Below are 27,987 nucleotides of genomic sequence, written 5' to 3'. Positions count from 1 at the left end.
AACCCAGGATGCTCTGTAATGTAAAAGCATAAACCATGCCTGCATTTGATACAAATCTTTCTTATCTCTTACTGTAGAGCAAAACATTTCTAACTACTGGTTAAGGTACAACAGTAAACTTACACAGTTCTGTGAGAACATTGATCCTTGATACATAATCTATAAAATAACATTGTTTTTTATTCATTAGGTCAAACACAAGGATCACAGCCCCTGCTATAACCACCAGTGGCTCTCAGAGGAAAATGAGAATGCATATCACACTGCTAATGTTGTATTCTCCCTGAGCAAAAGCTTTATCCACCTTGAACCTATTCCTGGTAAACTGCCATGTGGCCAATCTCAGACAGTCCAGGCACATTATCTTCTAAATGAACAGGTCCTACAGGAGCTGAAGCAGCTCGTCTTCTATTATCTGGTAAGAAGGGAGGTCCCTGCATTGACTCGTCTATACAAGGAGCTCTCTGTGGGGCAAGTAATTATATAGCTCTTTCAACACCACTATTTTGACTTCTTATCCATGTTCATTTTGAAAGTTTGACTTTTCTTGTGGCAAATTATTGAGAGCAGGGGCTAAATAAAGCAAGCATCTGGCATGGAAGTCCAGACTAGAGGAAAGTCTCTTTTGGGCAAACTAAATTTCCTTTTTTATTTTCTTTTTGCAGATAATGGCAAAGGGAGGCATTGTCCGAACTGGGACTCATGTCCTACCTGTGGAGCAGGGAGACAGTATGTATTTCCAAAATGTCCATATTTCTGCCCTATTCTGACCCATTTAACCTTACACTACAGAAATATTTTCAAATACAGATAATTTCCATCTAATCTCTGTAAAAAGAGGAAGTTGAAGGAAGGAAAGCAATATTTCTTATTTTCTCCCTTTATCATATATTTGTTTTCTTTTTCTTCCAGTGTATTCTGTTTAATTATTTAAACTATTGATGTTATTGTGCATACCATATACTTAACTGCAAATATTTATGGATCTCTTCTCAAAATGAGACATTTTAGCATTGCATAAAGAACGGGGAGGAGGACAGGAAAGTTCTGGGAGTCCTTCTATATATTCCAGGTCTTGTTCGAAATCATTGATATCTTAATAAGTATCTTATTTCTCCTTTGAAGGTAGTTATGATTTTCAAATTTTAAATTGAGTACTTCCATGGTTGAATGGGCCTCTCCCCATAAACAAATATGGAACAATATAAATCTTTGAGGTTTTCTCCTATTCTAAGGATTCTAAGCAATGAGTTACTGGAAAACTATAAATGAACTACTCTTTTGACATCTCTGAACCAACACAAAGCACCAACCTAGGAATGTTTAATGCAACCTCTAAATAATCTACAGAGGCATTAAAAAAAACTTCCAAAGGAACATAGTCTTCCTCTGATAAAAGGACGAAATATTTGCTTCACAGAAGGGGAGAGAAGATATAAGCATAAATACAATGTGCTAAACTCTTAGCATAATTACAGTTTCTATTTCCCTTTAATCTAGACCTCCTAGTGTGAGGTCTAGATCAAATGGTACCAAAGTTAGATGTATCCACACCTTTAGTTCAGAGTCTTATGTAGGTGAGCTAAAGCTAAAATTGGTGAGAAATCAACATGTGATTTATGTAGGAGAGGAAGGTTTTCAAAAGTTAGGATTCTTATTAACATGTACTGTTTATTATATCTACTCACAGAAGCAGTTATTAACCAGACCAAGCTCCTAAAATGGCTGTGTGACACAATGATTTTATTTCAGCTTTGGGGAGATGTATAACACATGACTGATCCTCTCATTCTGTCTGTTCCAGTGAAAGGCCATTTTTCCGTGACCTTCCTTGTGGAGTCAGACTTGGCTCCAATTGCTCGATTGCTAATCTATGCCATTTTACCTGATGGGGAAATGGTTGGAGATTCTGCAAAATATGAGATTGAAAATTGTCTGGCAAACAAGGTGGGTGCTTCATACCATAAAATTTCAACATTCAAAATTGATAGTTACTATAATTATGAATTACTTCATAAGTGTGAGCATTGAAGCCAAAGGGTTTAAATGAATTCCCAAGGGACAACCAGCAAAGTAACAACAGAATCACACTAAGAAGCCATGTCAGTTGACAAAGTCTGCAAAATTCTATATATACCATTGTCTTTAACATTTCACAGCTCAAAGTACCTTGCTCCCTTCTTCTATGAAGAAATGTTGGGAAGTATGCAACCAAGTTTTTAAAACCACAAATATCCAAAACAAAAAAAACAGGAGCACTTAGATTTGTTTGCATTCCACCCTAAATTAATAAGCACCTCATTGTGTATGAAAGAATAAAAAATGACACCTCAAAATTAGTAGTTTATAAATCATAAGTCATTTCAATGCCTCTACTGAATCTTGAGATTCAAAGTAAAGTACAGAAGACAAAAAGCCTTAGTACTTACAAAATACCAGTCACCAGGAAGGCAAACAAAGTAATTATGCATTAAATTGAGGAACACTCAGGAAATGCAAGTGAACCCATGGTTAATCTGGAAATTTGCTTTTCTGACATCTGCACCAAATTCACAGGTGGATTTGAGCTTCAGACCATTACAAACTCTTCCAGCCTCACATACCCACCTGCGAGTCACAGCTTCTCCTCAGTCCCTCTGTGCTCTCCGAGCCGTGGACCAAAGTGTGCTGCTCATGAGGCCCGAGGCTGAGCTCTCTGCATCATCGGTGAGTTCCTGACAGCCTCACAGATCACGAAGGACTGTGCAATGGGCTTAGATCAGGAAGAAATGCTTGAGTCGGACAGGATCTATTAAAATTATATCTACCTATAAGTTAATAATTTTGAGCTCTTTCATGTGTGCTTTCTTTAGAGAGAAAGATAATTGTACATAATTTCTCATGTTCTCTTTCTCTCTCTCTGTACACACACACATACAAAACTAGCTTCTGCAGCTGAAAAGAATTAATAAAAATTTGTTGCACCATGTACTGAACCAAATAAAAGAATTTTTAAAAACATAAAATATGATAAAAATTAACCAAAAATGGACTTATGATTCAGATATAGTAAAGTTCTTGCTCTACGTCACATGGCAATACAAACCCAAATATGATTGTATAAGACCATCTATATATGAAATGCTGAGAGAATACAGGGCAGGTTGCAAAAAGAAAGGGACAGATACACAAATAAAAAAAGTAACTCTGAGTAATCAGAAAAGTTATTTGTAAATTATATTTATTAATGTAGAAGAGACCATGTACTATACAAAGCCTCTGAATTCCCTCAGCTTCGTGAAACCAATAATAGTTTTAACATTTTTAAAATCCTAATGAAAGTGATACATTTTCCTGCACTAAGACTGCACAGACTAGATGAAACTTCAGATTTATGTTTCTATAATTAAATCTGTTGAAATTATGACTATCTCAAGCTGATGACTATGTCAATAATTTCTAAAAAATTATATATAGTCTCTGATGATTAAAAATTACCAAAAGTGAACTGCTAAATGACACTGATAACTCAAATATTTTTAAATACAGTGTTAATAAAGGAAATAGCAAAATGGTATGCTATTTCACTTAACTACTTAATAACATGCACAGGTTGCTGCTCATATCTTCAAATTCTCAATATGAGACAAACTGGAAAAACAACTTATTGAAGTTTTTTTCTATCAAAATTTTACAAAGGAAAATTTTATATTTCTAATTCCCTAAAATTGAAACTTATGAGGATATATTTCTTACTTTTTTGGTTCTTCTAAGTGGGATTTTAGTTGAAGATATTAGGTATTTTTAAAGGAAGAATTAAAAGTATATTGCAATAGTGGGAACATAAGTATATATGGAAAAATTAATGTTTTATGTTTGCATAACAATTTTAAGTTCTCAAAGGTTTTTTAAATTGTACAACTCTTTTTTTAATGTTTTTTTTTTTTTTTTTTTAGTTGTCAATGGGCCTTTATTTATTTGTTTATATGTGGTGCTGAGAATCAAACCAGTGCCTCACACATGCTAGGCAAGTGCTGAGCGACCCCAACCCAAACTGTAACAACTCTTTATTATTAAATTATTAATAATAACACAGAAGCTTTTAAGTATTACTAGGATGCTAGTTCTTCTCAATCCGTGATTAGTGTTTTATTAATGAAATACTGTGCTTCTACTACTAAGAAGTCATTCATTTAACACATATTTAATACCTACTGTGTTCAAGACACTACGTTAAATGCTGCGAGTCTGGTAGTGAACTACCAGAAAGATTAAAAAAATAGGTCTGGCCAGATACAGTGTCCACCACCTGTACCTCCAGCAGCTCAGGAGGCTGAAGCAGGAGGATCACAAGTTCAAAGATAGACTCAGCAATTTAGCAAAGCCCTAACCAACTTAGCAAGACCCTGTCTCAAAATAAAAAACAATAAAAAGGGCCTGGGGGTGTGGCTCAGTGGTTAAGTGCCCTTGAGTTCAATCTCCAGTACAAAAAAAAAGAAAATATATATATATATATATATATATATATATATATATATCTGGTGGGATTTACATTTTCATAGATGAGACCGACAATACATGCTTTGGAGAGAAATAAAAGCAGGAAGGGGCAAGGAGAATGTTAAGAGAGTTGCCTTTGAGAAACTGTCTAAGTTCATCACACCACATACTTTGCCCATCTATTCAATTTCAAACTTCTATAAATTTCATGCCATGCACCTATCAGCACTTTTATGTCTATCTTACTTCTACCCTTCAAATGAATCTGAAAGTGTGGTTTTCAGTATTTTGCAGATTTATGTCTGGTGTGAATCTGGAGCATTTTGCTTCTATGAATAATACCTTAGAAAATATTATCCTGTCTTATTTAGAAGATGCATACAATACCTAGTCATATGACTAGGTATTAGAGTGTGTGTGTGCCTGTTTAGTGTGTGTAAGTATACTAATGTTCCTTCTACAAATATGACCATTTAAAGTTTAATATTAAGCTACTTCTACTGTTAAATACTGAGTGGTAATTATTCTTTTTCTTTTCTGCTTGCTCTAAAAATAGTAAGTTAGCCCCCATGTTCTTTGCATTTACACAGGTTTATAAGCTTTTACCAGTGAAGGACCTCACTGGCTTCCCTGAAAGTTTGAATGAGGCTGAAGATCATGGAGACTGTGTCAATCGTGATAATGTCTATATTAATGGAGTCCTAAAGGTAAATTTCTAATGTTGCAGAGAATCCTTAAGGTTCTTAAAATATCACATATAGAGAAATTATTTACTTTAATGCCTTTTATCATGGTTGAGGTTAATGGAACAGAGGAATCAAATGACTTCCTCCAAAGTCAATAACAACAGTAGCTCTGCTAAAAGCAACAGAACCAGGACTGGAACTTCTGGACTCTTAATCAAGTTTCCTTTTTTATTAAAGTTCATTGCTTTGGATTTTTTTAATTTTTTAGATGTATATGGACACAATTAATTTGTTTTATTTATTTTTATGTGGTGTTGAGGATTGAACCCAGTGCCTCACATATGCAAGGCAAACACTCTATCACTGAGCCACAACCCAGCCCATGCTTTGTGATATTTATAAATTTCCTTTATATAAAATAATTACTGTTTTAGACAAAATGAAATTGTAACTATACTAATATTCCTTCTACAAATATAACCATTAAAAGTTTAATATTAAGCTACTTATACTATTTGTTGAATTCAAAATATATGTGTGTGTTATGTACTAATCAGGTGATCATTTTCTTTATAGGATATGGGCTTAAGAGTATTCACAAACTCAAAGATTCATAAACCAAAAGTATGTACACAGACTATAGAGTATCTAGCAACATTTTCAGCATATGACGGTAAAAAATTAAAATTATTTACTGCCTAAAGTGTTAAATCCAATAAAAGTATTGTTTCTAAGACAATATGTGATAAACATTAACAAAAAAAATAAAGAAAAAATAACTTGTGATTCAGATATACTATAGTTTTTGCCTAAGGTTACATAACAACACAAGCCCAAATGAGATTATCTCAAGTCTCCCACAAATGCAAATCTGGAAGGAACACAAGGAAGACTATGTAAAATGCTATAAGACAGGTATAGATATGTAAAATAAAGGCAGGGTTAGCTCTGATTAAGGAAGTCTTTCATGAAGAATCTGCTTCTGATAAATGAAGATGTATGGGGTTGAAAGGGAAGAGAAAGTTTCCAGGCATAAGATCAGTGTAAACAGAAATAGAAATGCTCACAAAACTATATTCTCATCAGTCAAGTAAAGAAGCTCTTCGGCTTTCCCAAAACATCAGCCAGTGTTCATGTGGAAACACACATTCATCAATGTGTGTAAGCTATTTCTTTGGTGAATCAGTAATAGTGTTCAAGGATTTATTTGTAGTCTTATATTGTAAAATTATAGTTGAAGATAAGTTTAGGACATAAAAAAGAAAGTCAAAAATACTTTGACTTTCAAAAATACCAAATCAATTTCTTTTGTGGAATTTAAAGATTATATTATTTATAAATTATATAATCCTTACCAGTAAGATTTATACTAAACTTGTGTAAGTACAACTTATGCAAATTTTCTGCAAAGAAAAAATGGCTGTTAGCCAGGTGTGGTGGTTCACACCTGTAATACCAGCATCTGGGGAGGCTGAGGCAGAAAGATCATGAGTTCAAAGACAGCCTCAGCAACTTAGCTAGGCGTTGTCTTAAAGTAAAATAAATAAAAACAGCTGGGGATGTGGCTTAGTGGTTATGTGCCCACAGTACAAAAGCAAAAAAACAAAACAAAACAAAAAAAAAACCTGGCTACTAAATATTTACTTGTACTTGTACCTAACTCTGACCTGCTTACATACAATGAAATAAAAAGCCTTTTTATCCTGACGCTTTCATCCTTATCAACTGTTTCTCAAAACTCTATATCTACTACAATTTTTCTTTGCTCCACAGAGGAACACACCAATGGCAGTTTGGCCTCCTGGCCGCCTCCTATGCCATAGGTCTCCACTTAGCACAATGGGTAGTAGTCTCATAGCACTCCACAGAGTCTTTCTGCTCCAGGAACAATTCAAGGCTTTCTACCAAGGTCACTGTGTTCTCTGTGATTCTCTTCCTCTAGCTCAATTTATTCTAATACTTCATAATTGACTAAAATATCACCTCAAACAAATTTCCCCTAACTATGAAAGTGTCTCCTCCCGGTTCTGCTTTATTTTATGACCCTATTTATTCAGTAGCACTTATTACAATCTCTCAGAAGCTTTACCTTTACATTTATTGTCTTTTCTCTCACCACCATAGCACCAGTTGCACTTTACAGAAGCCAAATTCAGGAGATAGATGCGCCAGTATCTCACAAAGAGACTGTAAGAAAGTACTTCCCTGAGACATGGATCTGGGACTTGGTGGTGGTAGAGTAAGTAACTTCCTTTATCTGTAAATGCAACAATATAGATTCCTTACAATTTTTACTTCTGGGCTAATTCCTCTTTTTATTGTAAATATTTTAAATGTACAACATGATGCTTTGATATATATATATATATATATATATATATATATATATATATATATATATATAGTGAAATTATTATGACAGTCAAGTAAATTAACACATCATTTCTTGTTGTTGGCTTGGGGGTGGGGGTAAGAGAATCTGAAATCTATTCTCTTGGCAAATTTCCAGTATATAATATATTGCCTTTAACCATGGTCTTCATGCTGCCAATTAGATTTCTAAATTTATTCCTCCTACATAACTGTGATGTTGTACCCATTCACTTGTCTCTCCTTACCCACCCCTGCATTATTCACCATTCTATAGTCTGTTTCTATGTATTCAACTCTTTTAAATTCTCCGTACAGGTGTTGTTGTGTCTTACTTCATTTAGCATCATGACCTCAAGGTTCATCCAGATTGTCACAAGTGGCAGGCAGTATGACCCTTTCCTTAAGGCTGAAAAATACTTCATTTTATATATGTACCACAATTTCTTTATCCATTCATTCATCAACAGACATTCTGGTTGTTTCCAAATCTCAGTTATTATGAATAACACTGTAATAAACATAGGGGCACATGTATCTCTATGAGGTGATGATTTCAATTCCTTTGAGTAGATACCTTGAAGAAGAATTTCAAAATCATATAGTTGGGGTGTTGTGTGTGTGTAATCTCCACACTGCTTTGCATAATGACTGTACTAACTTACAGTTCCTCTAATAGTACACAAAGATTCCCTTCCTTTACGTCCTCCCCAACTTTTTAATCTCTTATCTTTTTGATAAGTCATCCTAACAGGTGTGAGGTGATAATAGGTGTGAGGTGATAACTTCTTGTGGTTTTGATATGTTTTCCCCTGGTATTTAGTAATGTTAAGAACTTTTTCTTAGATCTCTAAACTATTCTTATGTCTTCTTTGAAAAAAAAAAGTCTAATAACTTGCCAACTTTCTGATACAATTATTGGGGTTTTGCTTTTGAGCTGTGTGAGTTCTTTATACATTTTCAATATTAATCCCTTATCATATATATGGTTCACACTTATTTTCTTAATCCATGGGCTGATTTTTCACTTTGTTAACTCTTTCCTTTGCTGTGAAAGGCTTTCTAGTTTACATAATCCCATTTGTCTATTTTTGCCTCTCTTGGCTGTGCTCTTGGTGTCATATTCAAAAATTCACTGCCCAGACCAATGCCAAGATCTATGTTTTTACAGTTTCAGATCTTTAATCAATTTTGACATGATTTTTGTGTACGGTCAGATAAAGACCCAATTGCACTCTTCTGCATGCACACTCTCTCCAGTTTTTCCAGTATCATTTGTTAAAGAGACTTTCCTTTTCCATTGTTTCTTCTTAGGGGCCTATTGAAAATTAGTTAATCATATATGCTTGAGTTTATTTCTGTGCTATTGTGTTTCATTATTCTATACATCTTATTTCATGCCAGAATCATACTATTATTATTATGACTTTGTAATATAGCTTGAAATCAGGAAGTGTGATTCCTCCAACTTTTTCTTTTTTTAATACACAATATGTTTACATATTTATGAAATATAGTACAATGATTTGATATATGTATACAATGTGTGATGATCAAACCATGATAGTATTTACACCTTCTAAGATAAATTTATCCTTTCTATGTGTTGGCAAACTTTGGACTCTTCTAATTTTTTTGAAACGCATCATGTACTGTTGTATACTGCAGTTATATTATTGTGCTGTAGAATACTAGAACTAACTCCTTAGGTAGAGGTTAGAAAATGGGCACCAACAATCTCTACCCACCACCATTTCTAATCTCTAGTAACCATTATTTTACTCTTTTTTCCTATAAAATCAACTTTTTATATTTCACCACTTGCGTGAGATCATTTTATGCCTGGCTTATTTCACCAAACACACCCAGGTTACCACAAAAAAACTTTCTTTTTTATTTAATATTTGTGTGTGTGTCTCACTTTTTCTACTTTAAAATTGCTTTTTGCTGTTCAGGATCTTTTGCAGTTGCATACAAATCTTAGAATTACTTTTCTACTTCTATGAAAAAATGCAATTGTAATTTTGATAAAGATTATAGTGAACCTATATATCCCTTGGTTTAGAAGTGTCCCTGGATAGGTCTCTCCAAGTGGGCAGTGGAACCTCCACCCAGCCAGGGTAGGTTCTTGACTTACAGCACTAAAAACAATTTCAGGACATGTCAAAAGCAATATACATGCAAAGATTTATTAAAAGACTGCACTTATTTCTGGACAGCCAAGTTTCTGCTAGAAATCCTAATAGTCTTATTGAGAGTCCCTTCTATGTAACAAATGAAATTTTCTTGTTCCTTTCAAAAATATTTTTGTCCAAATTTTGTCAATTTTATAATGTGTATTAGTGTGGGTCTCTGGATTCATTTTATTTGGTGTTCTCCAGATTTCTTGTATCCAGTTTTCTATTTACTTCTTTTTAAAAATTGATTTTATTTTTTAAATACACAACAGCGGAATGCATTACAGTTCTTATTACACATATAGAGTACAATTTTTCATATCTTTATATATAGAGTATGTTCATGCCAATTCATGCCTTTATACATGTACTTTGTTTTTTTCTTTTTTGCATTACAATTCTTATTACACATATATACCACAATTTTTCATATCTCTGTTTATATATAAAGTGTGTTGACACCCAATTCGAGTCTTCATATATGTACTTTGGATAATGATGTCGATCCCATTCCACCATCCTTGCCAATCCCCTGCCCCCTCCCTTTCCCTCCCACCCCCTTCCCTATCTAGAATTCATCTAAGCCTCCCATGCTCCCCCCTACCAACCCACCCCACTATGAGTCAGCCTCCTTATATCAGAGAAAACATTCAACATTTGTTTTTTGGGGATTGGCTAACTTCACTTAGCATTATGTTCTCCAACACCATCCATTCAAATGCCATGATTTTATTCTCTTTTAATACTGAGTAAAATTCCATTGTGTATATATGCCACACTTTTTTATCCATTCATCTACTAAAGGGCATCTAGGTTGGTTCCACAATGTAGCTATTGTGAATTGTGCTGCTGTAAACATTGATGTGGCTATGTCCCTTCGTATGCTGTTTTTAAGTCCTTTTGGTATATAGTCTGGGGAGAGGGATAGCTGGGTCAAATGGTGGTTCCATTCCCATATTTCCAAGGAATCTCCATACTGCTTTCCATATTGGCTGTACCAATTTGCAGTCCCACCAGCAGTGTATGAGTATACCTTTTTCCCCACATCCTCGACAACACTTATTGCTTTTTGTATGCATAATAGCTGCCATTCTGACTGGAGTAGTTTTGATTTGCATTTCTCTGATTGCTAGAGATGATGAGCATTTTTTCATATATTTGTTGAACTTTCTATCACTTTCTCATTTCTTCTCTTGAGATTCCAGTAATATATACATTATTCTTCTTGATGGTGTCCCACAGCTCCCTTAAGCTATCTTTTCATTCTTTCTTTTTGCTCCTCAGATGAAATGATTTCACAAGACCTGACTTCAAGTTTGCTTGAAGTCCTTTTTTTTATTTGATGCAGTCTGATGTTGAAGCCCTCTAATTAATTTTAAGTTCAATTATTGTATTCTTCAGTTCTATGATTTCTACTTAGTAGTTTTTATATTTTTCTTTGTTGGAATTCTTACTTTGTTCATGCATTTGTCTTCCAATCTCAATTAATAGCTTTATGACTATTCTTTAGAATTCTCTGTTGAGTGTATCATCTGCCTCCATTTCATTAAGGTCACTTTCTGGAGATTCATCTTTTTCTTTTGTTTGAAATTTTTCCTGTTTCTTCCTTTTCACTGACCCTCTATATTGGTTTCTCTGTATTAGGAAAAGCAACCATACCTCACTTTTGTCAAAGTGGTCTCATGTAGCAGAAGGACCTCACTAATAAGCCCAACCAGATATTCTAGGTGCCTCTTAAACGTTTGTATTTATCCATATTGTCTTATTCTTAGTGGACCCAAGGAGATTAAAGTATAACAAAGTCTGTCAATGTCTTGAGATTAGCAAGACAGAAGCTAATTTCTTGAACTGCAGCAGAAAAAGTTAGCATATTAGGTAGATACTTTAATTACATTGATCCTCAAGGAGAAGCTGGGAGTTAGAATATATCTTTCATTCACTCTATTCAAAGCTGGGAAGAGGATCTGTGACAAATGCTTCCATTCTTATTCATACTACACATACATTCAACTTAATGCTTTGTTCTTTATTTTTTGCTCCCTGAGACAGGCAAGTTAGCTGGACACTTAGCTTTATCTTGGGAGCCAGCCAATCAGAAGAGTTATTGGAAGGAACCACATACTCATTCATGTTCCTAGAGACAGACTGACTGCCTGATCCTTCGGCTACTAAATGCAGGCTAACTGAAGGCCTGATCCACAGAGAGCATCTGGGAAAGTTGAGGCATTAAGTATGTAGTCTAGCCTTCTCCAGGGAAAAGCTGGGTGCTGAAAAGTTTTTACCTGTTCACTTTGCACTGAGCCCTAGGAGAGAGCTGCTGAAAGTGCTCATGTACCCCATTTGAAACCACCTTTTTGTTCTCTGTGGTTTCAGAGTACTAGAGAATGCAAGTACCATCCAATCTTAGAATCATCTAGAGGTAGATGATTTAGGAGCCAGACACTTGGATAGGAGCTGTAAAAGTTGGGGTGCTTGATGTGTTGACCAATTTCTTCCAGGAAGAAGCTGGAGACCCAGTTTTATCACTGAAGCAAGCCAGGAGTGGAAGGCATGGGAAGTGCCCACACTCTAATTCTGTACTCCAGAAGTCTACTGTCCCTTCTCTCCCAAACAAGGCCAATTAGAAACCCATCCCTCAGGAATAACTGGGAAAGCATGTAGATAGACCCATTTCAGGGAGAAGTAGGAACTTTTAGCTAACTTTTCAAAATCCAAGCACTTTTAAGCTTATTGCTGTTTTCAGGAGAGGTTTAACATACTATGTTATAAAGTATCACTAGTATAATTAAATCAAAACTAAGAAATTTTACAAAAAATTAATTCTAGGATTTACAGAAAAAGAGGAATAGTTCTAAATATAACCAAGCATTGAGCGGATTAACAATTATGAGATCCTTTATTGGTCAGCAATCTTAGGTTAAGTACAAAATCAGGCCAAATAGGCACAGTAATAGCAGAAATAAAAAATGATAAATCTGCCCATGCTGAACCTGCATTTTATAGAAAAAAATTTAACGATACTTTCCAATTACTTATTTAATCTATAATTATATTGTCTATAAAAAGTATACTACAATGATATATCTATAGGAGGTTCTGATAGAGACAAGCCTTGAAAAAACAGGGTTGGAAGAAAAGCCTTATATTTTTCAATGCGTGATCTGAATTATGCTCTTAGTTATTGGTATTTCTATTAAATGCATTCAAATCATGATAACAGAATCATTTTATAAGACCTCTCTCTTCCTTGAAGAATTTATTTCACTTATTTCCTGTTCTTCACATTACCTTCCTCCCAGCTCATCGGGTGTAGCTGAAGTAGGAGGAACTGTCCCTGACACCATCACTGAGTGGAAGGCAGGGGCCCTCTGCCTGTCCAATGACACTGGGCTTGGTCTCTCTCCCACTGCCTCTCTCCGAGTCTTCCAGCCCTTCTTTGTGGAGCTCACAATGCCCTACTCTGTGGTCCGTGGAGAGGCCTTCACACTCAAGGCCACTGTGTTGAACTACCTTCCCAAATGCATCCGGGTAAGGATGTCTTTTCTAAATTGAATATAAGGCAACAGTCAAGTAAATTAAAAATTGCATTTCTAGGAATACTGACAAACTCTTTTATATAAGATGTGATCAACAGAAAGTGAATACCATCAGAGAGATATTCATATCTTATATATATTATAATTGCTATTATCTCTAAGTACTGAATTGCAAAAACAAGTTTCTGACCCTTATTATAACCCTTTAAAGTTAGATAGTTTGGGCAATGATTTTGAGGTGAGCTGAAGTGTAGCTCAGTGGTCAAGTACTTGCTACCATGTACAAAGTTCTGAATTCTATTTCCAATACTTGGGGGGGATGGAGATTTCTGACATAGACAACAAATATCAATGTTCTTCCTGCTCATGTCAAATTTTCTAAGATTCACCTTCTACATTCCTTCATAGTTAACTTTATTGATTATGCTCAACCTCATTTTAAAAGTTGTTTGTGAGCACATTACCTATGCTGAAACCATAACTATTTATAGACTTGTAAACTCTGCTGGGAGAGCTTAGAAAAATGACCAAACTTCCAGGTCACAGAAACAGAGCTCACACAGGCAAGGAGCCAGCATTACCTTGCCTCACCTTTGGTCCCACCATCTGGAAGAAGAGGCTCCCCTAGAATACTAAGATCAACCAACATTACTAAGATTAAGTTGACTCAGGTTCTAAAGTTACTCAGTGATCACTGATAAAATCTTTAAGCTTAAGTACCCCAACACCTAACCATTCCCTCAGTATCCTTTATTTCAATACCATTATCCTTCTGGTCTCCTACTTATAAACTTTTTGTCTGTTGTGTGGTTTCAGGTCCGCATACAGCTGGAAACCTCCCCCACATTCCTAGCTGTCCCAGTGGAAAAGGAACAAGGGTCTCATTGCATCTGTGGTGATGGGCGGCACACTGTGTCCTGGGAAGTAACTCCACAGTCATTAGGTGAGGAACAGACTTCTGGAGTCTCTAATTCTCTACTCAAGGATTGTGTGTCTCAGGGTTACTTGCCTCAAGCCAAGACATCCAGAAGGTAGGAGGTCTGTGATTCGAGGATTCCTAGAAGGATACCCTCACTTCCTCACCTCCATCTCCACCTTATATTCTCAGTATCAGAGGCCTCTAGGTTATGTTGCTTTATTTCTGCTCTTATGTTTTTATGAAACATAAGCCTACAGAGCATTAAACATTTATAAATCTTGAAATCAGAAGCACAGAGGAAAGGAAAGATGGTACTTATCTCTACTGATTTTTTGTTTTTGCTTTTTTAGGAAATGTGAATTTCACTGTGAGTGCAGAAGCACTGGAGTCTCAGGAGCTCTGTGGGAGTGAAGTGGCTATGGTCCCTAAATATGGAAAGAAAGACACAATCATCAAGCTACTGTTGGTTGAAGTAAGTGAACCTGTCAATTTGATAAGTCATACAAAAACAGCACTGAATCAGGTTAGGGAAGAAGAGATGGATAATATATAGTCCATAATAACATTCATACTACACATATTTGGATATAATTAATAATTATAATAATAATATATGATGGTTTCTTAAAATGTTTCTTCTCTATTCCTATCTACCTATCATCCCCATCTCAGTCTCTGTCTCATGTATGTGTGTGTGTGTGTGTGTGTGTGTGTGTCTGTCTGTCTAATCTGTCTGTCTCTCTCTCATAACATGTTTTCTGTATTTTTCCCTCATGCTGTCATCTATCAACGTGTCTCCTTCATAATGCTTATATTTAACTTGATAATATAATGCAGTTCAAATCCTTCTCTTTAGTATTCAAAATTCTGTTGTTTATCAGTACATATGCCCTGAGATTCAGTTTATGATTATCTCTAACTTCTTTTTCTTTTCCCTAAAGCCTGAAGGACTAGAGAAGGAAGTAACATTCAACTCACTCCTTTGTCCCTCAGGTAAGAGTCAACTATTTTGATTAAAATAGCACTAAATACAGCTTGTATAATGTTTGAAGTCCAAAGAATTTTTGTATATTTTGTCCCTTTCACTGTGAGGTAAGACCTGATAACGTTTCTAATTCTGTAACTTTCCTAAGTACAAAGATAAATGCTTGCATAGTCTTTAACCTGATACTGAGATATATATAAAGATTGCTGGCATAACTTTTTAGATCTGCTTCTCCATCAGGGGGCAGCACTCCACCTGATCCCAGCTTTATTTCAAACTCTGCATGTGTGAGTCTTTTATTTTCGCTTTTCAACCCATTTCTTTTCTAACCCCAAGCCTTCCAACACAAGTTTGGCCCTTATGGCACATTGCCTTTATATTTTGCTGAGTAATATTCCTGCATTCTGTACTTAATTGATCATGAAAGGATGTGATTTTGTCAAAGCTTTACTTCATTTCCAATGAAATGACATGGTGTTTGTTCTCCCTTTTATTAAAGTGATATGTAACATTTTATGATTTGTTTTTGTTAAAATATACTTAGAGATAAATCACACTTGATCATGGCAAATGATACTGTTAATGAGTTGTTGAATTCAATTTGCTAGTAGATTTTTGAGGATTGTTACATCTATGTTCATAAAAGATACTGGCTTATAATTTTCTTTTCTTGTAATACCTCTGTCTGGCATGGGTAGTGCTGTCACATAAAAAGCTTTTGGAACAGGAACACATACATGGCACCAAGATCCATATGCTTTTCACCATGAGTTCTTTTTTTTTTTTTTTTTAATTTCTGCCTGACTCATGTGGTCCAGCTGTAATATTATCCCCTGGATTCCCAGGGAGGTGAAGCCAGAGTGGGCTCCCTGGAAAGCATCTTGGAATGCTAAGGGAGCTGGATAACTGCCTCTGATTCTTTTCCTCCTGTAGAAACCCCATGGACCCAGGGAAAACTTCTCCTCTAGTATTGTATCTACCTGGAGGAGAGAGTTGATGTGGTTAAAGTGAGATAATTCTTCTTATCCTTCTAATTTGGTTTTAATTCAACTCTGTGGACCACACAGTTTTCTCAGACGTATTTCCAAGTATCAGAGGTTTCAAAAAGATGTTCTTGTTTCCAGATATCTGCTCGTTCAACTTTCTGTGGAAAAGGTGGACATATGCTATAGTCTTAGTTTTAATGGAACTAAAGAAATCCCTTCTTTAGTTTACATTTATACTTCCAACAGTATACATTTCCATAATGTATACTTAATCATTAATTACCACCTTTTTGCAAAAAAAAAGTTGTATTAAAAATATTTTGTTGTGGTTTTAAATTATATTTCCCTAATCACAAGTGAACATAAGCTTATTTTTGCATGTTTATAAATTGCCTTTATAACACTTGACCATTTGTGTTTTGAATATTTTAATTTTTTTAGCCTTACTTGCATGACACTGGATTTTTTTATCAGTTGACTATATTGCATATATTTTCATTTATGTGGCTATTTTTAAAATTTTTCTTATGACATCTTATTTCTTATATACACCTTAAATATTATGAATAAGAGAAGATATATACCACACTTCTCTAATTTTCTTCTTCTTGTACTTCACCAAGATTAAAAACAGCATTAGATGTATGTTCATCACTAGCAATTATTTAATTTTAAATGAGTCAAAATGTTGTCCTTCTCTTGGTTATTTTTCTTTTCAGTTTGCTAATGATGTTTGTTGTCTCACAAAAGTTTCAATATTAACTTTATGATAAGGGATGCAATATGAAAGCAAATACTACACTTCTCTCATTTTCATCTTCACATAATCCACCAACATTTAGACAGAAACATATGTCCATCTTTAGTAATTATTTTATTTTCAGGAAGTCAAATGCTATTCATCTTCATCTCCTCATACCCATTTTTAGGTCTTCATAAAAATACTATATTCATTAAGGTGAAAATTGAAGAAAGAATATAAGATTATTGTAGAATTTGAGTGCTTTGGGGGAATTTTCCTTTGCTTATGTATATATACAGGTTTTGTTGGGGGATTTTTTTCCTTATACAATGCATTATTGATTAAGGAGGGTGAAGGCAGCCAAAAAAAAAATAGATGATCTTATCATAGCCATAGGATGAACGCAACTGAACCGCAACATTACAAGGGTCTTATCAATCTGTTTTGAAATGAAACTCCACATACAGGGGGAAAAAATGTGTTCAGGGATGAAATTCAGAATATCTTAGAATCCCAATAGCCATGTATAAGATGTTAAAGAAAACAGTTCTGCAAAAAAGAAGACCAAATTTTTAGGAATAATTTAGGAGTAAGTCATAGTTTTAACTGAGGGATCATAAAATATATATATTGCATCTTCAGAAACATATATTGCAGAAATAGTTTCCCTATGACTGATTTGTTTCTTCCCTTAGGCGCTGAGGTATCTGAACAATTATCCCTGAAGTTGCCACCAAATGTAGTAGAGGAATCTGCCCAAGCCTCTGTCTCAGTATTGGGTGAGTTTCCAGTCCCTAAGTGAACTTGGATATTAACAGCTTCTACTATATTTCTTTTCCATAAATATTTATTTAAATTAACAGATATAATTTTAATGTTTTCCCTCTTTGGGTTTGTTTATTGCTTCCGATCATATTTCTATCTATGAAATACACCTTCCTAAAAATCCTAATTATTTTCAAGCACAGCTAATTACTGTTTTCCTTTTAATACTTCAGATAGACTATAATCTCTAAACTTTATGACTTCCCTCTCTCCCATTTCATAGGAGATATATTGGGCTCTGCAATGCAAAACACACAGAATCTCCTCCAGATGCCTTATGGTTGTGGAGAACAGAATATGGTTCTCTTTGCTCCTAACATCTATGTTCTGGATTATCTAAATGAAACACAGCAGCTGACTCCAGAGATCAAATCCAAAGCCATTGGCTATCTCAACACTGGTGAGTTACTGAATGAGTGAGTAGAAAGCTGACAATATTATTTCAATTTATTTCCCAGTACACTTGAATTACTTATCAATACTATGTATTATACATCAGTTTATCCTACCATGATTGCTACTATGGTATGAATACTCTGATGGTTAATTTCACAAAAACTATCCAATCTCCAACAAAATTTTTAGCACTCAAAACCTTCTAAAGTATGACAGAAATATTCAGCAAAAGGCACAAGAGAGGCCAAAGCATTTTAATAATGTCTCTAGCCTGTGAATACACATTTATCTGTCATATTGTTTCACTAACCTTCCATTCCAGGTTACCAAAGACAGTTAAACTACAAGCACCAAGATGGCTCTTATAGCACCTTTGGGGAGAAATATGGCAGGAACCAGGGCAACACCTGGTAAGTGAAGAGCAATTTTATGAGCTCTCATTTCTGTGCCAAATTTTTTCATATATTACCACATTTGTATTCACAGAAACCCTAGACATATACTAGCTAGATAAATACAGAAAAATTAGCAAAGTAACAAGCCAAAAATCTGATGTTTAAATACAATGTGTTAGACTTGTTCCCCAAATTTACCCTGTTGATAAAATACATAGTGTTTGTTTCTAAATTGGCTCCCATAACCATGAGTTTTTAAATGACATTGTCAGTGAACATATTACTTCCAGATAAACCACGTTAACTCAATTTTTATTGTTTTCTTAGATCATGCTTATCTTGACTGAGAAAAATATCACTAAAAGGAGAAAAGAATTAAGGAGACTGTGATATGAGACATTATCCTTTAAATCCCTTAGGCAAAAACCAGTTAAAAGTTATTACATAAAAAAGCTGATTATAGAAGATTCTTTCAGGTATAGAAGAAAATCTCTGAAGAAAAGAGAGATCTAAAACCCTTCCTCCTGAAGTAACTAAGAAAAATAAGTAAGTTAGAAATGCTTAGACTTCCTGTGGCAAATACCAGACCTATAGGAAATATGAGACCTACAGATACTAGGAGACTAAAGGAGAGAGGAATTCTAAGTACACAAAAATTCCTGTTATGTTACTCTTCTATGTAGAGAAGTGTCATAGGAAGCCTATTGTTGGTATGTGGTTATAAAATCCTTCTGACAATATAATATCATCATCACTTGCTCCCCCACAGGCTCACAGCCTTTGTACTGAAGACTTTTGCCCAGGCTCGAAAATATATCTTCATTGATGAAACACACATTACCCAAGCCCTCACCTGGCTCTCCCAGAAGCAGAAGGACAATGGCTGCTTCAGGAGCTCTGGGTCACTGCTCAACAATGCCATAAAGGTGAATCATTCCAGGGCTAGTTTTGATGTGTCCATTAGGATATCTATAAGGGTGAAGAAAAGAAGTGACAATGTAGAAATTCCTGACAGAAGTCATCCAAGGAAAATAAAACCTGGATAACACCAAGAAAGAGGGAATGGAACTTAGAATTTTTGTGATACTTTAGGTCATTGGGGATGGATATGAATAAAAATAAATTCCATGACACAGCTCAGTAGAACAAGCTGTTCAATGAGATTCTGAAAAGTTAAATTATTCAAGTCTTTTCCTTTTCCATATTCACAGGGAGGAGTAGAAGATGAAGTCACCCTCTCGGCCTATATCACCATAGCCCTTCTGGAGATTCCACTCCCAGTCACTGTAGGTACCACCTCATTTCCCTGGTAAAGAGTAGTTCTGCATGCAACAAAACCCCTTACCTGCTCTCTGAAACACTAACCTACCGAAACCCAACTATCAGCCTTTCATCTAAGCAGTGTCAATGACTTCCAGACCAACAGAGAATTTGGCCAATCTATTAAGACAGACTTGTACTTTCCCAGTCATGCCTCTGGGCTATATCCCCCTTTAGGATTTTTCTCCGGAGAATCCTAAAGATATGGTCTATGTTTCTGGGCTTGCATAGGTAAGAATAGCACCCTGGCACAGTCACACATGCCTGTAATCCCAGCTACTTAGGAGTGGAGGCAGGAGGATCATAAGTTTCAGGACAGGCTAGGCAAATCAGCAAGACCCTGTCTCAAAACAAAACAATTTTTAAGTCTTGGGGCTGTAGTTCAGTGGTCAAACACCCCTGAGTTCAATCCTCAGTACCACAAAAAATGTATATGTGTATATGTGTGTATATGAGAATGGCAGAGCAAAATCTATTCTTTCAATATCCATTAGAATGAGGAACAGATGAACAAATGTATTCAAAAAACTTCTTTGTCTCCTGTGTCATAAACTGTGTGATAACCTGGGAATGCTAGCATCCCTCTTCACATAGTTTAGTTTTACTTTTTGTTCTCCTATCACAGCATCCTGTTGTCCGCAATGCCTTGTTTTGCCTGGATTCAGCCTGGAAGTCGGCAAAGGAAGGAGCCCATGGCACCCATGTCTACACCAAGGCACTTTTGGCCTATGCATTTGCCCTGGCAGATAACCAGGACAAGAGGAAAGAAGTACTGAACTCACTTGATGAGGAAGCTGTAAAAGAAGGTGAGAGAACACATTATATCTTTCTCTCATCCCACATTCTCTGTATCAAGAACTACATTACAAAACTTCCCTACTCCTACCTCTTATGATCCTTATCCCCCTCTTCTTTTATCTACACTATATATAAATATAAATAAATAAATATATATATATATATATATATATATATATATATATATATATATATATACACATATATGTATTCCACATCATATTTATATAAGATTCAGGATACCTTAATAAAATCAGACATCAAAATATAAGAGATGATAGATTTAGTAGTGAGAAGTTTGGCCTCTGGAGACTAGCTTCAAAGTATCTTATGTATGTGATCATGGGCAAGTCAGCAACTTGTCTGTTTCAGTTCCTTCATCAGTAGAATGAGGCTAATAATATAATTTATCTCATAAGATTGTTGTAGTAAATAAATGAATACGTGGAAAACACTAGTAGAATATATGGCCAAGAGAATTCTATAAAAGTACTAGCTATTATTACAAAGATATCAGTTCCTTATACCCAACCCTTACACAATGCCATCATATCATCTTAAACATAAGGAAAGATTCATGGATTTGCCCCATGAACAAATTCTGATATTTTAATCTGATTTCACAATACCAATAATGTTGACCAATCTATTCATATTCACAAAATTCTTCTACATATACTGTGGTCTATATGAGGTATTAAAGAAATAGAAAATAAAATGCAGATATTAAAATGGCCAGTAAAATGTATTCTACCTTTGTCTTTTAGCAGTGTACTTTAATATTTGGTAAATGTTTCAGATATACCAAGAAAAGCATAAAGAATATTTAGAAACACCCATATAACTCCCTCCCAGTGTAAGAAATAAAGTATTACCAATGCAGAAAAAAAAAGTCCCTATGTTACCACTTCTACTATCAGAGGTTGTCATTATCCTGAATTTTTCATTACAATTTTCATGGATTTCTTTATATTTCTGCTACATATTCCTAAGTAATATTATAATTTTCATATTTCACACCTTTAGATATGCAGTAAATTACATTTAAGTAGCTAATTTTATGTTTGTTCATCTTTTATTTTTTAAGTTCAACATTATACTAATGTCAATCTCCACACATGTCCCTGTAAATTTAGTTCATTACTTTTCACTGCTGTACAATATATTATAATATATAATTAGGTTATAATTTATATGTTGAGTTTCTCCTCATGAATCCTTTGTTACCTTTTGCTATTACAAACAACACTACAGTGAATATTCAGGTGTTTATCTCATTGTACATGTGTTTCCCAAAATTATACTTTGATCATAAGCTAAACACACTTTCTCCATTTCTGAATATTGCCAAATTGCTCCAAAGGAGCAGTCAACATCCCATAGTAGTGAACATCAGCTCCCACTGCTCCCAATGTTTCACATGCATGTGGTATTTCATGTAGTAGTTCAATTTTTAGTATTTTAAGGATTAATTTTTTTTTCTTTTTAAATCTAATGAGTGTGAACTGTATTATTTCATGTGATCTGTGATACCCACAAGAAACCTCTAAGGACAGGCCTGACAAAAATCTTGACATATTCTAGATATGGTTTAAACAACATCAGAAATAGGAAATAGCCACGACCAGTGAGAGAACTTGCTCTGCCATCCCAACTGTAGTAACTATTTCAAAGTACAGATGGCAAAAGGTTCTGACTCTGGCAACATTAGCTGCCTTAACTTGGTTGAAACACACCAAGTTCATATTTTCATTGAGGGGAACGTGTCTCTATGAGGTTTGAAATATTACAATCAGAAAGAAACCCTCTCTTCAGCTCCAATTTGGATACTTTCATCTTAAAATAAATATGAATATTTAGTCACTTATGAGTATCTATTTCTCCCACCCAGATAATACTATCCACTGGACACGGCCTCAGAAACCCAAGGCACCACAGGGACTTTTGTATCAACCCCAGGCTCCCTCTGCTGAGGTAGAGATGACGGCCTATGTGCTCCTCACTCTCCTCACAGTCCAGCCGGCCCCGACCTCAAAGGACCTGACTTCTGCAGTGCCCATTGTAAAGTGGATCACAAAGCAACAGAATTCCCATGGTGGTTTCTCCTCCACCCAGGTTGGTTATTTGCCAGAATCTTCAATTAACCTTCAAGTAGAAAAAGACAAACACAGGAGAAAAAAATGAAAATGAAAATACCTTGAAAGATTGTCAGTATATAGGGATAATTATATAAGTCAAAGATGACTAAAAAGAAAATGCATAGAATTCTGGCACCCTGTCCCTGTGTTATCACAGTCTCCTGTTTTCAAAACTCTGCCTCCCTAAAGTAGTGGTGTGGCATCAGCAGAACAAGGGGGAAGTCTCCTACCAACTCTTCTCCAGTTTTAGGAATCCCTTCAAAACTGTTCACGGGAACTCTAAATACAATAATCTTGCCTTGAGAATCTCCATTTTCAGGTCCTCTGACACATTTCATGCCCCCATCTGCCTCTTAGTACACATTCATTCTTAGAAGCATAAGGAATTGTTTTTACCCATCCAACTTCCTAAGTCTAACTATATAACCATGTATCTAAACACGAAGATGAGATAACATCTCAAAACAAGGAAGCCATATATCTGGATGGGGCTAGGCTTTTTTTTTTTTTTTTAATAATACCCACCTTACAAGAACTACCAAGGAGTCCTATAAGAACTACCTTCATCCTTCCAAGGGCAGTGCCCTCAATGACTTAAGGACCTCCCACTAGGCCTCACCTCTTAAAAGATTCCACCACCTCTCAATTTCACCACTCTGAGGACCAGACATTCAACACGTGAACCCAAAAGGACAAACCATTTCCAAACCATTGCAATATCTAAGTGGGTTCTCCCACTCCTCTTTCAGGACACAGTGGTGACTCTCCATGCTTTGTCCAAATATGGAGCAGCTACTTTTACTAGGACTGGGAAAGCTGCACAGGTCACCATCCAGTCTTCAGGGACATTTACCTCAAAATTCCAAGTGGACAACAACAACCGCCTGTTACTACAGCGGGTCTCCTTACCAACAGTGCCTGGGGAATACGGTGCAAGAGTGACGGGAGAAGGATGTGTCTACCTCCAGGTGAGACTCTCAGGGTAAAGGAGGACAAGGGTTTACACAGTATCTGTTATCACCCAAAAACCCTAGCTCAGCAAACCATGGAGGCAAATCAGAACTGAGGAAGATGACGGGAATTCTGATAAGAGGACAAAAGAGATTTTGTCTTTAATATTCCACAGACATCCTTGAAATACAATATTCTCCCAGACAAGGAAGACTTCCCATTTGCTTTAGAGGTACTGACTCTTCCCCAAACTTGTGATGGACCCAAAAGCCACACCACCTTCCAGATCTCAATGAATATCAGGTAAGATTTTTTGACTATATCACCTAATTCTAGGAGTAACAACCAGTCTTCTTACCTGGACTCCTCTTCAAGCTAAACATTGTGACAGTAAGTGCTCACACTGCATTTATTTAAAAGGTAATATATTCTTTTATGTTGGTGCAATAGAATTTCTTGGTGATGAAGTTTAAATTGTCCATCCCCTGCCTCTAGGACCTATTATTGTCTAATGTTACTTAAAAGTTAATGTTTCTCCTCAATAAAAAAAAAAAAGAATATCACATTACCTATGACCTGAATTCCTTCAATCTAATGAAATCCTGAAATCCTGTTGTACTTGATATAGTTATGGCAAAGAGAGAATTCTTGCAAAGCTTGAATAGGAGAAAAGAGTGAATCTTTGGTTGTAATTCCAACAAGCAATGAATAAATCTCAAGTTACATAGAATACAATCAATTTGGGAGGGAAAAATATTTATATACATTTAAATAGATACCAACCTCAAAAAAAAAGTGTCTGTAAGAATATTATAATTTGGCTGGGAAAATATTAAGATAAGTGTATGTAATAAACAACTGGCATAGATTAGAGGCCCCCAGTCAAAGAATCACTTGTGGTGCTTTCTTAAAACACAGATCCTCAGAATCCACACATTTGAAATTCTGATTCAATAAGTTCTTGAGTAGGGCTGGTCTCTATAGCTGTAACAGGTCCTATTAAAAATTCTTATGCACTACCACTTTTCTAACCATTGGGATGGCATATTTGGGAGGATTTAATGTGTACCTTGTAGAGTACTTAATATGACATAGAAAAACGGGAATATTTAATAACATAGAAAACCCTAATCCCTTCCTTTGTTGGGTTCTTAGATACACTGGGAGTCGTCCTGCCTCCAACATGGTCATTGCTGATGTAAAGATGGTTTCTGGCTTCATCCCCCTGAAACCAACAGTGAAAATGGTAGGTTTATTATAAGCCCAGGATACTCTGTTCTATTTAATGTTTTATGTATCCCTACACCAAGAAAATACTGTTATTGAAACAATATTAAATCAACCTCTATCAATGATTTATATTATCTCCAGACTCACAATTATAATTTGGCATGTTTGTATGAATTCCCACCAAGTGCTGAGTGTTCTGTCAGAAGTCATGATGGCTAAGGTAAAAAATATCATAGGTTCCTGCTTGCACAGAGCTTAGAATCTTAATGCACATGAACATGAACCCAAGAAAAAACATGAAAATGACTTACATGAACTATCATAAATATTACAGCAGTTAAGAGAAGAGATTGCTCTAAGTCAAACAAAACAAAAAATTTCCATCACAAATAAACAATATGAAATAGGAGTAATTCCCAAGTTTAGGCTATTTAGTTCCTTTCAGATAAATCAATTTTACCATGGGTCATGTGCCATACTACTATTAAACTCTTCAGCCAAATTACCTTTAATTTTTATTTTTCCTACATGTTTTTACTTACAAAAAGCATTTGAAGGAATTCGGAATAAGAATTTTCCCCCCTCTGGATCCTCTAGGGGTTTCATTTATTTTATTAACATTGTGTTATTTTAATTTTCTTCAGCTTGAAAGACTGAACCATGTGAACCGGACTGAAGTCAGCAACAATCATGTCTTGATTTACCTGGATAAGGTGAGAGCCCTGCCAGTGTAGCTGAAAAAAATATAATAAAAATCCTTCTAAAGATGTTGTCTTGGAAGTAAGTTCATGCGTTTTGTAGACATCCCTTCTAAACTAGAAATCTGAGAACTCAAATGAATGTTTTTCTTCTCTTTTATTTAAACCTGGGATTATGAGTAGAAGTAGCTTATTCTAATATTTGGATATAAATATTTCTTGAACCCTATAAGCAAGGGATTTTCTACAAAATGTTTTCATTATGTCCACAAGTTATTTTGAAGATACTGGATAATGTAAGGAAGTAACCAATTGCAATTAGTCAATTATTATATCAGCATCCCCATCAACAATATAAAAGGGAAAAACACTGTCAATCTCAGCTAGACTTGGATCATAAAATAATAAAAACCAATAATAATAAAGATAATGATAATCAGTTCACCAATGAACCAATGTGATTTTATAGATAGGTATGGCAACATAGTTTATGCATGCCTATATTGATAGGAATCACACTTTGCAAAATCATTATTAAAAACAAAAGCAAAAACAAACTTAAAACAAACCAGCAGTGGTATGTTATTTACATACCTCTTCAAGTCTACACAAGTACTTCCAAAAAATGGAAAAGCAAAACTATACCAAATCTTTGAATAGTTTAAAAAAAAAAAAAGACTTAGCCAGTTAACCAACAAAAAGCATACAGTATTTCCCCCATGCACAGAGCCACATTATGGCACTGATGGAAGTTATATAAATTGTGTTCATTATTTAAGAAATGTTTTGGCAAATTTCCCTTCTAGTCTAAGGACTTTTGTACAATTAAGGATCTTGTAGTATGCAGTTAGTTGATAAAGGGGTTTTTCCCCAAAAAAAAAGCAGATGAATGCTTATTCATCCAAGGAGAAAAGAAAACTTCCTGGAAAGTCCATTTAACTCTCTTTTGCTTTATAGGTGTCAAATCAGACACTGAACTTGTCCTTCACAGTTCTGCAAGATATTCCAGTAAGAGATCTGAAACCAGCCATAGTGAAAGTCTATGATTACTATGAGACAGGTAAGTGTGGACAACTTTCACATAGAAATTAAAATTCCTCATCAGAAACATAGGTTTAAAAAATGTATAGGGGTGATTTATTACATTAAATTCTCTTTATCACTTCATTTTGTCTCCAAGTTTGATTCTCCCCTTTTTGTCTTTGATACATACAAAATATAAGGTAGTAAGTGGTGCATCAAGTGAATGACATTGACATTTCTGATACAATTAAGTTCTTCCAACAGCAAAGATTCTTTCACTGACTTCATATAATGTTTGTTTTTTTCAGATGAGTTTGCAATTGCTGAGTACAGTGCTCCTTGCAGCAAAGGTAAATGATTCATACTCCTTCAAAATGAAGTCAGAATTTCTCTAGTTTGTCTCCCAAATCTCTTCCTTCATAAAATTCTGGCTAAATATTCTTCATAGGTATTATATGGCTCACACTGTGTATTGTTGCAGAAAAACATGCATTTGAGAAGAACCAAGAACTCTGTCAAATCTCAGATGGCTTAGAAGGCTGCTTATATGATAATTATATATAAGAGATTTCATTTCCTACTAATTGGGTTTCCTTAGGCACTATGATGCTCAAATTTAAGGAAAGGAATGTTTTCTCTTCATGGAAATCCAAGTTTATCTTAATTTACTTTTCTTTCTACTATCACAGATCATGGAAATGCCTGAGAACTACGTGAACAAAAAGTACTTTGCTATATAGTCTCTGTTCACAGGACTTCACAGAAAAGAAACTCTTCTTGCATCTTCAAAGATTTGATAAATAAACATTTTTCTTATCAGTTTCTATCATTACTTCCTCATTCATTCAATAATCATTTCTCCCATTTACATGATTCCAAATAGAAACCTGAGACAAAAATTAACAGCAATCAATAGCTGAGTGAGTTCAGAATATGATAAAACTTAGCAATGTTGGTCTGAGTAAGCTTCACATAGGAGAAAGAAAAAAGTGTTGGATTATATATGAGGAGAATTCATTGTGTGTTTGGTTATAGAAATGCCTGAAGGGGAAAAAAAAAGAAATGCCTGAAGGAAAAAACAATGAGTGTATTTTTATGAGAAAATAAAAAGACAGACTTGACTAAAGGAGACTTTTTACAATAAAGGGAAGTAAGTAAAATACAAAATTGGGTAGGTTATATTGGAAAGCAGCATAAAAAATCAGATCCTGACCTGCATGGGGGTTACGTGTCCTAAGTTACACCAGAATCTGCCAACTGCTAAGGGTGACCAGCTTTGGGTATCAGATTCAATAATGGACAACAGACTAAAAATGTTGAAGTGATACATGTA

The 27,987-nt window shown here is 35.1% G+C and overlaps 1 protein-coding gene across 6 annotated transcripts in view; it reads left to right on the top strand.

The window, feature by feature from the left end:
• Positions 1-27,478, top strand: part of LOC114079098 (alpha-2-macroglobulin) — a 54,679-nt gene extending 27,201 nt beyond the window's left edge. For all 6 annotated transcript variants that reach the window (XM_071610394.1, XM_071610393.1, XM_071610395.1 and 3 more), the window contains 25 exons: positions 191-418; positions 666-729; positions 1,805-1,947; positions 2,557-2,706; positions 5,070-5,186; positions 5,742-5,838; positions 7,290-7,404; positions 13,012-13,240; positions 14,065-14,191; positions 14,518-14,639; positions 15,109-15,160; positions 17,576-17,659; positions 17,929-18,105; positions 18,424-18,511; positions 19,266-19,422; positions 19,708-19,782; positions 20,442-20,622; positions 22,506-22,729; positions 23,502-23,720; positions 23,879-24,006; positions 24,859-24,949; positions 25,578-25,646; positions 26,589-26,691; positions 26,963-27,004; positions 27,344-27,478. In XM_071610394.1, coding sequence (XP_071466495.1) covers positions 191-418; positions 666-729; positions 1,805-1,947; positions 2,557-2,706; positions 5,070-5,186; positions 5,742-5,838; positions 7,290-7,404; positions 13,012-13,240; positions 14,065-14,191; positions 14,518-14,639; positions 15,109-15,160; positions 17,576-17,659; positions 17,929-18,105; positions 18,424-18,511; positions 19,266-19,422; positions 19,708-19,782; positions 20,442-20,622; positions 22,506-22,729; positions 23,502-23,720; positions 23,879-24,006; positions 24,859-24,949; positions 25,578-25,646; positions 26,589-26,691; positions 26,963-27,004; positions 27,344-27,360 — 3,099 coding nt within the window. In that variant the 3' untranslated portion in view covers positions 27,361-27,478. The remainder of the gene's footprint in view (positions 1-190; positions 419-665; positions 730-1,804; positions 1,948-2,556; positions 2,707-5,069; positions 5,187-5,741; positions 5,839-7,289; positions 7,405-13,011; positions 13,241-14,064; positions 14,192-14,517; positions 14,640-15,108; positions 15,161-17,575; positions 17,660-17,928; positions 18,106-18,423; positions 18,512-19,265; positions 19,423-19,707; positions 19,783-20,441; positions 20,623-22,505; positions 22,730-23,501; positions 23,721-23,878; positions 24,007-24,858; positions 24,950-25,577; positions 25,647-26,588; positions 26,692-26,962; positions 27,005-27,343) is intronic.
• The last annotated feature ends 509 nt before the right edge of the window (positions 27,479-27,987 follow it).

The sequence above is a fragment of the Marmota flaviventris genome, chromosome 3, assembly GCF_047511675.1.
Source record: "Marmota flaviventris isolate mMarFla1 chromosome 3, mMarFla1.hap1, whole genome shotgun sequence".
In the NCBI taxonomy this organism is placed as follows: Eukaryota; Metazoa; Chordata; class Mammalia; order Rodentia; family Sciuridae; genus Marmota; species Marmota flaviventris.
This window is presented reverse-complemented; position numbering and strand designations above follow the sequence as displayed.